Below are 12,448 nucleotides of genomic sequence, written 5' to 3'. Positions count from 1 at the left end.
TGACAGCATTAAGTCATTTCTCCACCACTTTTTGTGAGACATCTTAAGCATATATTAAACTACAGTCGGATGTTTAAGGCCCACTGATGACCATATTGTAATCAATAAATACTGAGGTATCAGCTTAATTGGTTTCTACAAGTAGGTTGCTCTGTTTCAGGAGACGGTCAGTATTTCCATGCAGAGATTAACATTTCCTGACTTTAGCAGAAAACACTGCCTTCCATGTCACGATGAACTATGCAGAATGTATCTGCACATCAGTGTATATGATGTGTATATGAGGTGTATATGATGTATGTACAGCTATATGCGCTTCAGCAAGCGCAAACAAGGTAGATCTGCCCACAAAGACATGTGCAAGCTGTAGGCAATCATCTGTAGCTACCAGGTAACTGAGCCAAAAGATGTGTGACCTTGTTAGTGTGGTGCAAAGTGAAGCTAACAATCTGTCTCGACAAAAGGTATTTGCTGATATTATGAAGAACATTGCGAGTTTGTATGTAGTGTGGAATGGAATACCTTGTGAAGTTTAATTCCTCTTCCCAAGCATGGGCCAGGTAACACAAAGGAAACTTTTGTTATATCTCCAATATCACCAACAGTCAACTGTTAGAAAAACGAAGGAAAAAAATTAACTATATGTTGTATATAACAATTTGGATAACATACTTTAAGGAGATAGCAGAAGATAAATAAAATAGATAAAAATACTAGTCAAGTACATTAATGTTAGGGTGAGGAAGTCCCATTAAGATTGCGAGTTAATTTGGACTCACATTTGTATCGCAACTTATATTTATTTTTAACTGGGACAACTGGCTGCAGAGCCTAGGCCAACATAAGAAAATCAAGGAAATGCATGACTGATTCCATATTTCCAAGCCAAATTCATATTACTACTCTGCTCACTTTATTTACCTACTCTCCATCCCATCTTTATTCTCAAACTTGAACTGAAATTTTGGACTCAAGATGATTTTTAGCCCTGGCTATTGGTTCTGGTCTCAGTTATTCTAGTGCTCAAAAGAAATAATGGCTAGTTTCCATAAGTCTTATCATACACTACTGCTTGTGGCTTTTCATCTCGCAGAAGTTAAGCAAGTGAATTTTATATTGCCTTTCTGCAAAAGATGGGTAATGACATTTTTTTCCATGTTTTCCAGAATAAAAACCTTTTGAAAGGGGTGACCTAGGTTCATACACTAGTCCAGAAGCTGCCGGTAACTTCATGTGCAAACTTCAGAATTGATATTTGCCCAAGACCAAGCTCATTGTAGAGAAACACAGCTTTTAAGCAGTGAAAACAGATTAGTTGAGGTTGAGAAGCAGAACGTAAAGAAAGTATGGAATAGCTTCATTATTTATTGCTTTACTGTTAAGACCTACTAGTCTCAATTCAAAGTCAATGAGACTTTTCATGTCCAAATTGGCATCTGTTAAAAAGAGCTTTTGTGATACATATTAGCCCACATGTGAGATGTTCTCCGATGCTGTTTATTTAAGATGTGGAGGTATAAACATCAACTCTGACAAAAAATCATTTCACAGAACTTCACATACATCAGCTACAACTTTTACTTTACTGAAATGATTTGGTAAGATTTGTGTGAAATAAAAAAGAAACCGACCAAAAACGGATTATCATTCAGATCCTGAACTTTCTGTGCGGGGGATTTCCCTTTTCTTCCAAATACAACAACTTGAATATCAGGAACATCTTCTGGTACTTGCGTACAGTGCACCCACATTTGCCACCGTCCTCTGCTTTTAGCATCAAAATTGTTTGCGAGAAGAGATGTCATGGATGTTTCTGCAATGAAAGCAAACATATATTCAGAGTCTGTGTCTAAGTCATAAGGCAGTATAAGCCAAAAGATACAAAATTACGTTGCCTGGTAGTGCTGGATCTCGCCCAGGCAAGTCAGACAGCAAAGCCGCAAAACCCCCCTTGCTCATTTTAGCCCTGTGGAGGTGTAGAAAACCAGGCCAGCAGCTTCAGGAATCCATGTCACCCTCATGCAGGGGCCATGCCTATCTTCTCTGTATTGTTCCAAGGACAGGATACATGCTGCCAGCACCTGGACACTCTCAATCCTGCCATTTCCACCTTCTCCATCCCAGGCATAATTTCTTCCTCCTTGTTTACACGAGGCACGATTCACCTTGGTCCAGGCCCCTGCCCCTCATCACTGGGGCACCAACGCTCACTGCAGCTAACACTGTGAAATAGCCTTGTGTTGGCTCTGTTCTGCTCTGCCGTGCAATAGCGATTCATGCAAATGAAGGACATTTCTGCTGGTGTTACCTTTGAGAGGAATTGCCACTTCTACAAAATCTTTCTTGGAGCATTTATTGATCCAGTCATTGTGAACAAAAACATGTGCAGAAAAAGGGTAGAGTACTTCGTTTATAACAACTTTTTCCAAGAACCACTCATCTGATTGAAAATAAACAGAACATTATTAATTTATACCTTTTAAGCAACAAAATGTTCTGCGTATGCAGTCATAAGTTTCTATCTTTAGAAAATCAAGAGTCTTTTCTTTTGCAGGACTTCTTAAGGAAATGAGACTTTTGAAAATGAGACTTTTGTGTGCATGTGTTTCTGTCTGTTTCTCTACACTCCAAAATATTTGATCTAGTGAAGAAATCTTGGCTTTTTACAGATCTTGTGAAATTATACATAGGGATAGATCTGATTTAATGATCTATTAGTGCTCCAAAGGATGGAAAGACTTCTGAATGAGATTTCTAGACACGGGAAGTCCCCCATAGGGAATGATATTAATGTCCTAAAGCAAAAAGGATCAGGATTTCTACCACATAATCCACTCAACTCAAAACTTCATTTCTGGTGAGGTTCTATGCCATCTAATAAGGTAAAAAACTTCAGCTGAAAGATTTCTCTTGATTGAGGTCATTGTGCTGATTATCTGGAAAAAAAGTGTTTGAAGATTCAGAACTCTGAGTCTTGGTAAACTTGGTTTCACTCCAAGTCTTGGTGAAGTCAACTAAAGTCTGATCATTTATTTCAATGTTACCATCTAGGAAATAAATGGGAAATAGTCCCCATATCAGTTTTTCTTTCCGAGTCTGAGTTTAACCTACAGGGTGATCTTATATTCTTGTTTTTCGATAAAGATAAAAGAACAAGAGACTCAGTTTATCATGCTCTGCAACAATCATATCTCCATTATCAACCTTATCTGCAGAAGTGGGATATCTGTAGACTCTCTGCTCTGCTGCCTGTAATAAACGCCAGGCCAAAATTGTAGCCAAAGCAGAAGAAAATATGAATTCATGATGCTCCTTGCTGTTGCTATTTTTAAGAAGTATGCAATTTCCTTTAACTCCAACAGCTGCTGGTTGGAAAGAGGACAAGAAAAAATGCTGCAGGAAGTGCAGACTTTTTACCTGCTACTCAACCACACATAACCAGAATCCCTTAAAAGAGGATATATTTCTAGTGGGTTAGAAGAAAAAAAGCCAGAACAGCCTTTCTTCCACGTTCCACTTCCTGATCTGATGAACTGATTTTCTGTGGTTATCTTTACCTAGAAGAATTTAGTCCTGAAAATAAATTTGTCTTTTAAAAATAAAATGTCCATCGTCCAAAAATAGGAAGAAAATAATGTAAAACATTGCAAAAGTATGATGTCATATTGCTCCTGAAAACCAAAAGCTTTTTTGACTGTACTCACACATACATAGCAGTTTTTATGGAGAAAGGTTTCACACATAATTTCACAGTGTCACTACATTTGCTGCAAATCCTTTGCACATTTTAGTAAAACCAAGCTGCATACGGCACATACAGTCCAACAGAAATAATGAACAGTAGAAAATTGAGAGCAATTTTAAATTTTCTAGAACTTTTTAAAAACATTTGTGATTTTTAATCTTAAATTTAAGATATTTCTGAAGTTCTAGGATTTCCTAAATGTAGTAACCTATATTATTACTGTACATTAACTGAAAAAATTGCTGACCTTTTTTTAGACTCTTAAATCCAACAAGAACTTGGTTCAACTTGCCAAGGTATACTGCTTTGATTTTAAAAACATCCACCTGCAATATGAAAATATTTAAATGACACTTTACTAAAACGTAATATTTATCTTCTTTTGATTGTTTATCAGTTTGACCTTGTGTGTCATTGCTTTGTATCTCAATGGAAGCAAACTGATCTCGTTCATGCCATTCTGTTGTCTCTGAGTTCATAATTAAATATTACATGCTGCAACTGATATTTTCTGATCCAATTAATATTATGAACTATGAATTTCAAAATGTTGCTGTATTTAACATGAAGTAATTTTAGAAACAGATACGCACACTAGCAATAAAGTGCTCATTTCTAGTGCCTTCGTGGAATGAAATAACCAAATCAGAGCAACCACTACCTGTGTTGAAAGTTTGATCCAATCTCCCAATGAAACTGATGAACAGTAGGTGTCTCAAAATTCTGAAAATTTTCACTAAAATTCACAGTCAGTTTAGTGGGAATTAAGCAGGTAAATAGGAGTCAAGTGAATAGTATCTGGGAAGGCTTCAACCACTGTGCTGTAGGGATAAGGATTTTTCATTGAAGCCATCTTTATGATAAGTCAAATTTTCCACATACAACAGACCTGCATGGTGAATAGACCTCATGTAATCTTCCTCTTTTTTCCTACTGTAAATCTTCATGCTACGTTCACCTTCTGGGCAGATACACGTTCATCTTCTTGGCACAGTCATTTTCCTTCATTATCAACGGGAAAGCCCACATAAGTATGCACACTGCCACTGGGGTTTGGGAACATACTATTCATTGAATGGATTCGTCTAGTCTTTTGGGAAACCAGCTGCAGAATATAATCTCCACAAGTTAACCTGTTTTATTTCTTGTGACTTCGGGAGCTATCCTGTTGCAGACAGAGGCAGTTGTCTTGGAAATGTTGGGTTGAAAATGCAATTTGAAGACAAAAGTTTGGGACCAATTTGAGGGTTTGAAAACAAACAATAAAAAACTTGTATTGTTCCCATAGTTGCTGTCAAGTACAATGACTTACAAGAATTCATGCTACCTTTGAGAACCATATTTATCACAAGAGTCATCTAGAAAAAAAAGAGCAAAGACTAGGAACAGAGAATTAGGCATCTGAGGGCAAGTTAGAGCAGAGAATACTGTGAGAGAATGAATACGCAGACGATTGTAACCTGCAATCTTCTCTATAAGAAGATTAGGGTACTATAGCCCATGATACAGAAAATCCCGTTAGAGTTTCAGACAAAGGATTTAGCCTCCGGAACAGGCACATTCAAAAATTGACATGGAACCTGGATTATACAGAAAAAATTCTTGTGAATTCGCAGATAAGTTATATTTCCATTGGAGTGAGTATTCACAGAAGTCAATTGTATTGTTCACATATTTTCCTCTACAAGTTTTATTCTTAAAGAAAACTTAACGTGCATTCTTTCAAAATAAAGAATTAAAAAAAAGTTCAGGACAATTCAGTTTTTTGAAAGAAACAGGATCAGTCCCTCTTTTAATCTGTACTGATCCCTTATCCATTGTAGAAAGCAGTCTCGCTGTTCAGATTTCTCTAAGGTATTACCTTTAAGATATATTATATATAACTATTATCTACATCACCAAAAAGATTAACATATACATTTTCTTACATTACTTCTTAAAGCCAGATGAGCACCACTACCCTGTCATTACTATTTTCAGATTTCTCTTGTGAAGTGTGAGCTACTAGTTTGATCAGTTCTGGACAAACTTGACGTTGGACATGTGTATTCTCTTCCACAATGGAGAAAGAAAATACAGGAATACAGGGGACATAATGACTAACAAAGATTTAGTTTGGCTTTCATGCAAAAACCATTGTGTCTTCTAGCGTCTTTAGAAGTTAAAAGAAAAGCAGATAAAATAAACAGAGGCAAGTTTAAAGAATAAATGAAGCATATTGCAAGCAGATTTCTCTAGATTTCTGTATCAGAGAACAAACTAACCTGGGTTGGCTGGCAACAATTAAATTCTCCTTCCTGCCCTCCTCAAAAGAAGTTGTCTACATATTTTGCAATGATTTTATGATTCTCTTAAAACAAAAATAAAAAATCTTCCAAACCGAAACTCAGAGCAAACAGTAAGGTCTAGTAAAGTATCAGCTAGACACTTCCTTTTGATCTGAAATAGATATTTTCTTTTGATCTGAAATTTGTTTTAGTTACTTTGTTCTTATGCCAATAACTACTCCAGGAATTACTCTTCTAGGAAAAGCTCTTTAAGCCTCAAAAAGCAAGAATATATTTACCATATTTAAAAGCAATAAGTGGGTGGGAGAATTGGAAACATGAAGAAACAAAACTCTGCTTGGAACATGACATTAGTGTTCAGCAAAGTTAACAAGAAAAGGTCATGGTCTAAAGTAGGTACAAAGGCAAGATATCTACAGAAATGTTATCAGTTCTCTCAATGAGTCATATTTTAACAAAGCACTGATACTGCCCTGGCCTTAATAGTCCGGAATATTAAAATAGAACTTTTAGAGTGTATTTAGTCCAACTCAAAATTACTTTATCAACTTAACGATTTCACTGTTGCACTGTTGCTTACGATGCTTAAAAGCAACATTACCTGTGGAGACAATCACCTCTTAGTTACAAGAGAAAATTAAGTCTATATGGAATATAAAACATTAGTATTTTTGATACTCTGTCCATGAAACGTCTTATGTAAACATGGTTTATCAAAAAGATGCTCACAGATTCAATTACATTTTTCCTTATTGTTTTACCTGCCCTCTGGCAAAAGTGATCAGGCTGTTTCTCGAGTTAAGCCACCGTTTCCCCGAGTCGCTCTTTTCTCCTTGTATACAAAGATAGGCCTCACCAGTGGCATCTGCTTTCTTCAAGTCTCCCGTGTGCAAATGGATTGCGTATTCCACAACTTCAGAAAAAACACACATACAAACCCAAAAAGTCAGCAGGAGAAAATGCTCCTTGTATTCTTACCCAACACCTGCATTATGTACCAAACCCTGGCAGAAACCATTGCAAATTTCATCTGAATCCCATACTGTCCCACAGAACAGGGAGTACAGGTCCCTTCAGTCCTGGTGACATACATAACCAAAATACATTCCTGCTACATCACTCCCTGTTGGGCAATCCATAGAATACAGATTTGTTCTGCTCTGACGCCACTCCCAGAAAATCAGCACTACTGGCTGCTGCTTGGGGCACAGGATCTCCTATGTACTGCCCCCTTCCCCCAAGGTAGGGATTCCCTTTCTAAGAAATACTTAGTGTTTACACGCTCTTTGGGAAGTCCAGGTTCTGCTCTCTAAGACTATTTACTCGTATGTCTTTGTTCCTTCTTTCCCTCTGTGTATATCGTTTTCTCCTTGAAATGAAATAGGAGCTTACACTTGCAAAGTGGCTTAGAAGAAAGCTGGGACCTGGTTGTCTTAATCTTTAAACTCATGCAATTATCTCCCAATGAATGAACACATCAGGACTATCAAACTTTCTCACTAGTCAGACCATAATACTATTAACATGTTCTTGAAGTTAATACAGGTTAACGTGAAACAGAAAAAAAGAATTTAAATTTCTCTCATCTGCTTTAATACATAAATAGAAAAACCTCTTCATATTTCTGTCAGTCTCCAAGGAACCTCCCATGTACTGTATAATAACCCACAAATACAGATCAGCTAAGTGAAATTTGAATTTAAGGAAAAGCATTCCTGATTTTCTCAGCTGTGGTCATAGTATAGTGATTAGAAGAGACACCTGTGGCCACTATGTGAAGCTTCTGCTTCTTTGCCTTTTTACAACACAATACACAGAGGAATGATGCAGGTGAGACCAGATTGCATTAATTCTGAAGAAGCTTCATAGAAAACGCCTATGTTCATTTTTTTAAATGACCTATTTTAGCCCCTGACTTTATCATGGAAACAAGGAACACGGAAACACTTAAAGAGAAGAAGGTCACAATCTCAATATTCATGGTTATTTGCATCATTTTAACAAGGAGCCCAGGAAAAATAAGAAGGGATTTGGGGGGATTGGTTTCTTTTCCCCCTAATGTTATAAGTCTGCTCTTACTCAGGTTACAATAATAAATCTGTGCTCGTTTGTATAATGCTGGTGCTGTCACTTTAGGAATCTAACTGTGGTGGCTATATGAGGAATATGATACTTACCTAGTCAGTAGGGAAAGGCAAACACTGTACAAAACACCTATGATGACTTCCCTTATATTCTAGGGGTAGACACTAAAAGCAGTCTAAACTTAGGTGGCCTGAATCTTCCTCTGCTTCCAACCACAAGCATCATTACTTTGGCCGAAGAAAAAAAGCTATTATCTTGCAGCAACACAGGTTTGCAAAACACACCTTTCTAATATTTTTTCAGAAGGATGAAACCGTGTTATCCACTGTGAAACGCAAAGTCACATTTGGGATGTGAGTAGCAAACAATGCACACATGCCAAGAATGTATTCAAAGATGCATATATTATCTCTTGAACTTTTTTGTCACAAGCTTCAAGACTGATTTTTTTTTTATTATTTAAGGACAGAGCACCCTTAAAATCCAACGTTTTATGAGTAGCGAGCTATCTTTGACTACTCCAAAATATTCAGCCCCAACTCCCACAGCTTCCGTCACTGACACAGTAAAGCAGACATAGACAACATCTAGACTATGTGACAGTTGCGTGCTGGAGAAAGTCTTCCAGCCTCACTCTGCCACTTGTCCCTACCTGGGACCTGGCTGGCTGAACAACATCTGCTTTCCCAGGAAACATGTGTGCAAAGAAGGCAAATGGTGCTTTAGACAGGCATGAGGTCAAGGAGCAAATAAGAAGCACTTTCCGTCTCACAATTAACAATACAAGCCAGAGAGCACTGAAATACACATTATTCAAGTCTGAAAGACATATTTCAGTCTAAAATGCATCACAGGATACACAAATATCTGAGTATAGATCTTGGAAACATCTGATATTTTTAGTGCAGTTTGCTTCTTGAATCAAATAAATTCCAAGATAGAAATGGTCCAATTTAAACAAACTGTACGTCCTTTAAAAAGATATAATTATGAGAAATTTCTGGTAGGTTTGAGAATGATTGTTAGAACCCAGAAGCTAAGGCTGTCATTTATTTTCATGCGTAGGTGATAGGAAAACAGGGAGGGAAAAAACAGTGTTCTAAGGATATTTATTTTTAAGCTTTTCTTACAGCTCTTTTCACAAGTTGGTGCTATTCATATTGAGTGTTATAACAAAAGGCCTGAATTCAAATATTGTGATACCTTATATAGCTATTTCTTTATATGTCTAAAATAAAAAGGTCACATCACTGGAACAAGGATCCTAAAGAGTGGGTTTGCATACTGATTGAAAAATTAATATCTAAAAGGATTCATTAAATAATAAGGGCTGTATCAGGCTGCTAATAAAGGTGTGCTTATAGCAATAAAGTTCTGTTTAAGTCTTTGTTTTCTCTTTATCTTTTACTACATGGGGATGACATCCGAGAAAACCTGTTTTCTGAAAAGTAACTTTATTTCACTGCAACACTATTTACTTTACTTCAGGGGCTTCCCCTGGGATATCTTTTTTTTTTTTTTTTTTAAATCATTTAAACCAAGAGCTGGGAAAGTACTTGTAATTGACAGCATCGCTCATGTTTGATGATAAGAAATAAATCGAGGGTTTTCCTAGACTGGGGCCCTCATCCCTTTCCTCAAGGCAGTTCAATATGCACTGCCTGCTGAAAGACAACATAGCTGCAATTAAAGTCGGTGTAGCGACACAGACTTGCTCTTGCCAGAGATCCAGACAGTCGAAAGTCTATGAGCTGCCCAGGTGACTCTTTGGCATTTAGCCAATGGTTTGTTTTGGTTTTTTTTTGCTTTTAGAGGAGTTAGGATATGAGGATGAGGCTCTATGTTATTCATCTAGAGTGTTGCCTTGCCTGTATACCCTGATTGTATAAGCAGATTCATTGATGTCAAAAGGCTACTTGTGTGAATAAGATCAGAAAAGTTTGGTCCACAGGTCTGATCACGCATGTAGGATGAATTAGAAACGACAGTGCTCACAATTATCTTTACTGCTTTTGTCCAGAATCATTAATATACTTAATCACAAGCTTAGCTTTAATCACACAAGTAGTATTCAAAGGTGATACACACGAAAACTTAGAAACATACCTAATGTTTTTGCTCAGTCAATGTTTTCAGCTGAATCTGCTGAATATATTGATGCATAATTTAAAGCTTACCATAGTCACAGCAAATACTTCCCATTAATTTTCAAAGGTTTTGGATCAGAGACAGGACTTCTATACAAGTAAAAAATATACAAAGTAACCCCTACGAAGGCAGGCATAACACGAGAGATGATGGGAAATGGGGTAAAAGTTCTTACGGTGAGTTTGGAACCATTCTCACTCTCAGATGAGCAACATACCCCAACAACAAAAATCTACTAAAATAAGATGTTCTATTCAACCTTGCCAGTTTTTGTCTCTTCCCAGTCCTATTTATAAAAGCTCTGTTTCAGATGTAAGCCAACATAGTGCGAAGCTGAAAGTGATCACCTAGTGCTCGTTAATAAGGGGAGAAAACATGAATTAAAGATAGGACAGAAGGCGTTGCTTTGAATTTGCATTTTTTTGTTGTTGTTGAATTTAGTGTGTACTATGTATTCAAATATCATGTGTTGTGATAATTTGTAACATTTGCCCACAGAACTCCCAATAGCCTTTCAAGGGTGAACAGTTTAAATGATACAATCACATCCTTCCTGAATGTCGGAGGTATAGTTAAACCTTTCACACCTTTGAGATTTTAGCTTTCTAATGGAATCAGGCAATGCAGGTAATTTTTCCAGTAGGAGGGGAAACAGTAAGAAAAGCTGACAGGGAGGAAATGAACTATCAAATGAACTCCTCTTTCTCCTGTTGGAGCTCTCAAGACCTTTTCTTTTACCGCTCTGCTCTGTACATTGTCAGCTTCTCCATGGAAAGATAAGATGGTAGAGATGAGAATACAAATGGATCAGGGTAGGGTGCTGTATTTCAGAGCTGTTGGATATAGCTGACAGGGACTTTTTTTTTCATAGACTTCTGCAAAAATTCTACCCTACAAAATCGTAAAATAAATAGAAAAAGGCAATATGGGGAATGAGTATTCCAGAGATTTTTGTCATAATTCCCTATTGAAACAGTTTTGGTTTTAAGTGAATGTTAGGCAACTAAGAATCAAATATGAGTAGAGTAGGCAAGGATATTTTTTAAACGTCTATTTGTTTCTATGGCAGAAAATGTGGAAAACTAAATTTAATGCCTAATCCTGCTAATTTATCACATAAGAAGTCTCAAAAAATTAAGGTCACGCTTTCTGTGAAATTAAAGGTTCAGGACGAGATCCTCAGTTGATATAGCCACACAGCTAATAGGCTCAAGATAGTAGAGCCAATCAGTTTATGCTAGTTGAATACCTGATCTTATTAATCTAGTCAAAAGTACAGGGTTCATCTAACCTACACAACAGAGTGTGGTAGAAAGATGCCTGAGTGAGCAGGAATTTGAGTCAGTAAATAGAAGCAGAACAGCATGATTCACTTCACCATCTCTACGCCTGAGCCAGTCTCGTTCATGCTAGTTTGGTGCCATGCTTGAGTTAATAAGCCTACTAAGTCAAAAGACTACATTAGCTGCAGCATCTCTAAACTGCTTTCATTTGGAAGATAACATGAAACTTTTCATTAACTCTAATGAAAAAGGAATTATTTGATAAATATGGGCTTCTGGACTGAATTTTATCTGGAAAAGTTAAGTATCATGTAGTGAGCAACTACTTCTCTGTGCTCATACAAGTCACTGTACATAATAATGATCTATTGTGATCACACAACTACATAATACATATAATCACAATAATGATCTATTGTGATTAACAAAGCAGTGGAAATTTTATACTTTGTCTATTAACTATAAAAACATAAAGTTGGGTGATTTTTAATAAAGATCAGTATGTTTGTTAATACAGATGTTTCTTACCACAGATGTTAAGCATTTAAACCCTTCAAATTCTTATGTTAACTGACTTGACTGGGGGAGGGAGGAGGAGTAGGATGTCAGTAGACTCCACACAAAAACACCTTTATTTGTGTCACAGGAGCCTAATGTCAGCCAGAAGTTTAACACCAGTTTACAAGTGGTGTTAAAAATCCTGTAATAAAGAGAAGGTGACACTGATCTTCGATAGTTACTTTGAGAGCTATATGTTGCAAAGTTCTTACTCTAGCTTTAAATAGTTCCACTTGCTATGTAACCCCTGGTGCATGCCTTCAACTGCAGTCACAAATAATGGCATTCTAAAAGTCATCAAGAAATTATCTAGAAATCGTCAAGGAATATGGAATCTAACT

The 12,448-nt window shown here is 36.8% G+C and overlaps 1 protein-coding gene across 1 annotated transcript in view; it reads right to left on the bottom strand.

Annotated features, from left to right (window-relative positions):
• Positions 1-12,448, bottom strand: part of RP1 (RP1 axonemal microtubule associated) — a gene marked incomplete at both ends in the record, with an annotated part of 177,419 nt that overhangs the window by 48,963 nt on the left and 116,008 nt on the right. The window contains 5 exons of the mRNA XM_082499227.1: positions 523-609; positions 1,632-1,813; positions 2,309-2,440; positions 3,993-4,071; positions 6,795-6,946. Of these exons, the coding sequence (XP_082355353.1) occupies positions 523-609; positions 1,632-1,813; positions 2,309-2,440; positions 3,993-4,071; positions 6,795-6,946 (632 nt within the window). The remainder of the gene's footprint in view (positions 1-522; positions 610-1,631; positions 1,814-2,308; positions 2,441-3,992; positions 4,072-6,794; positions 6,947-12,448) is intronic.

The sequence above is a fragment of the Vanellus vanellus genome (assembly GCF_965231255.1).
Source record: "Vanellus vanellus genome assembly, chromosome: 2".
Taxonomy (NCBI): domain Eukaryota; kingdom Metazoa; phylum Chordata; class Aves; order Charadriiformes; family Charadriidae; genus Vanellus; species Vanellus vanellus.
Note: the sequence above shows the minus strand (reverse complement) of the source record. Positions and strands in the feature narration are given on the sequence as shown.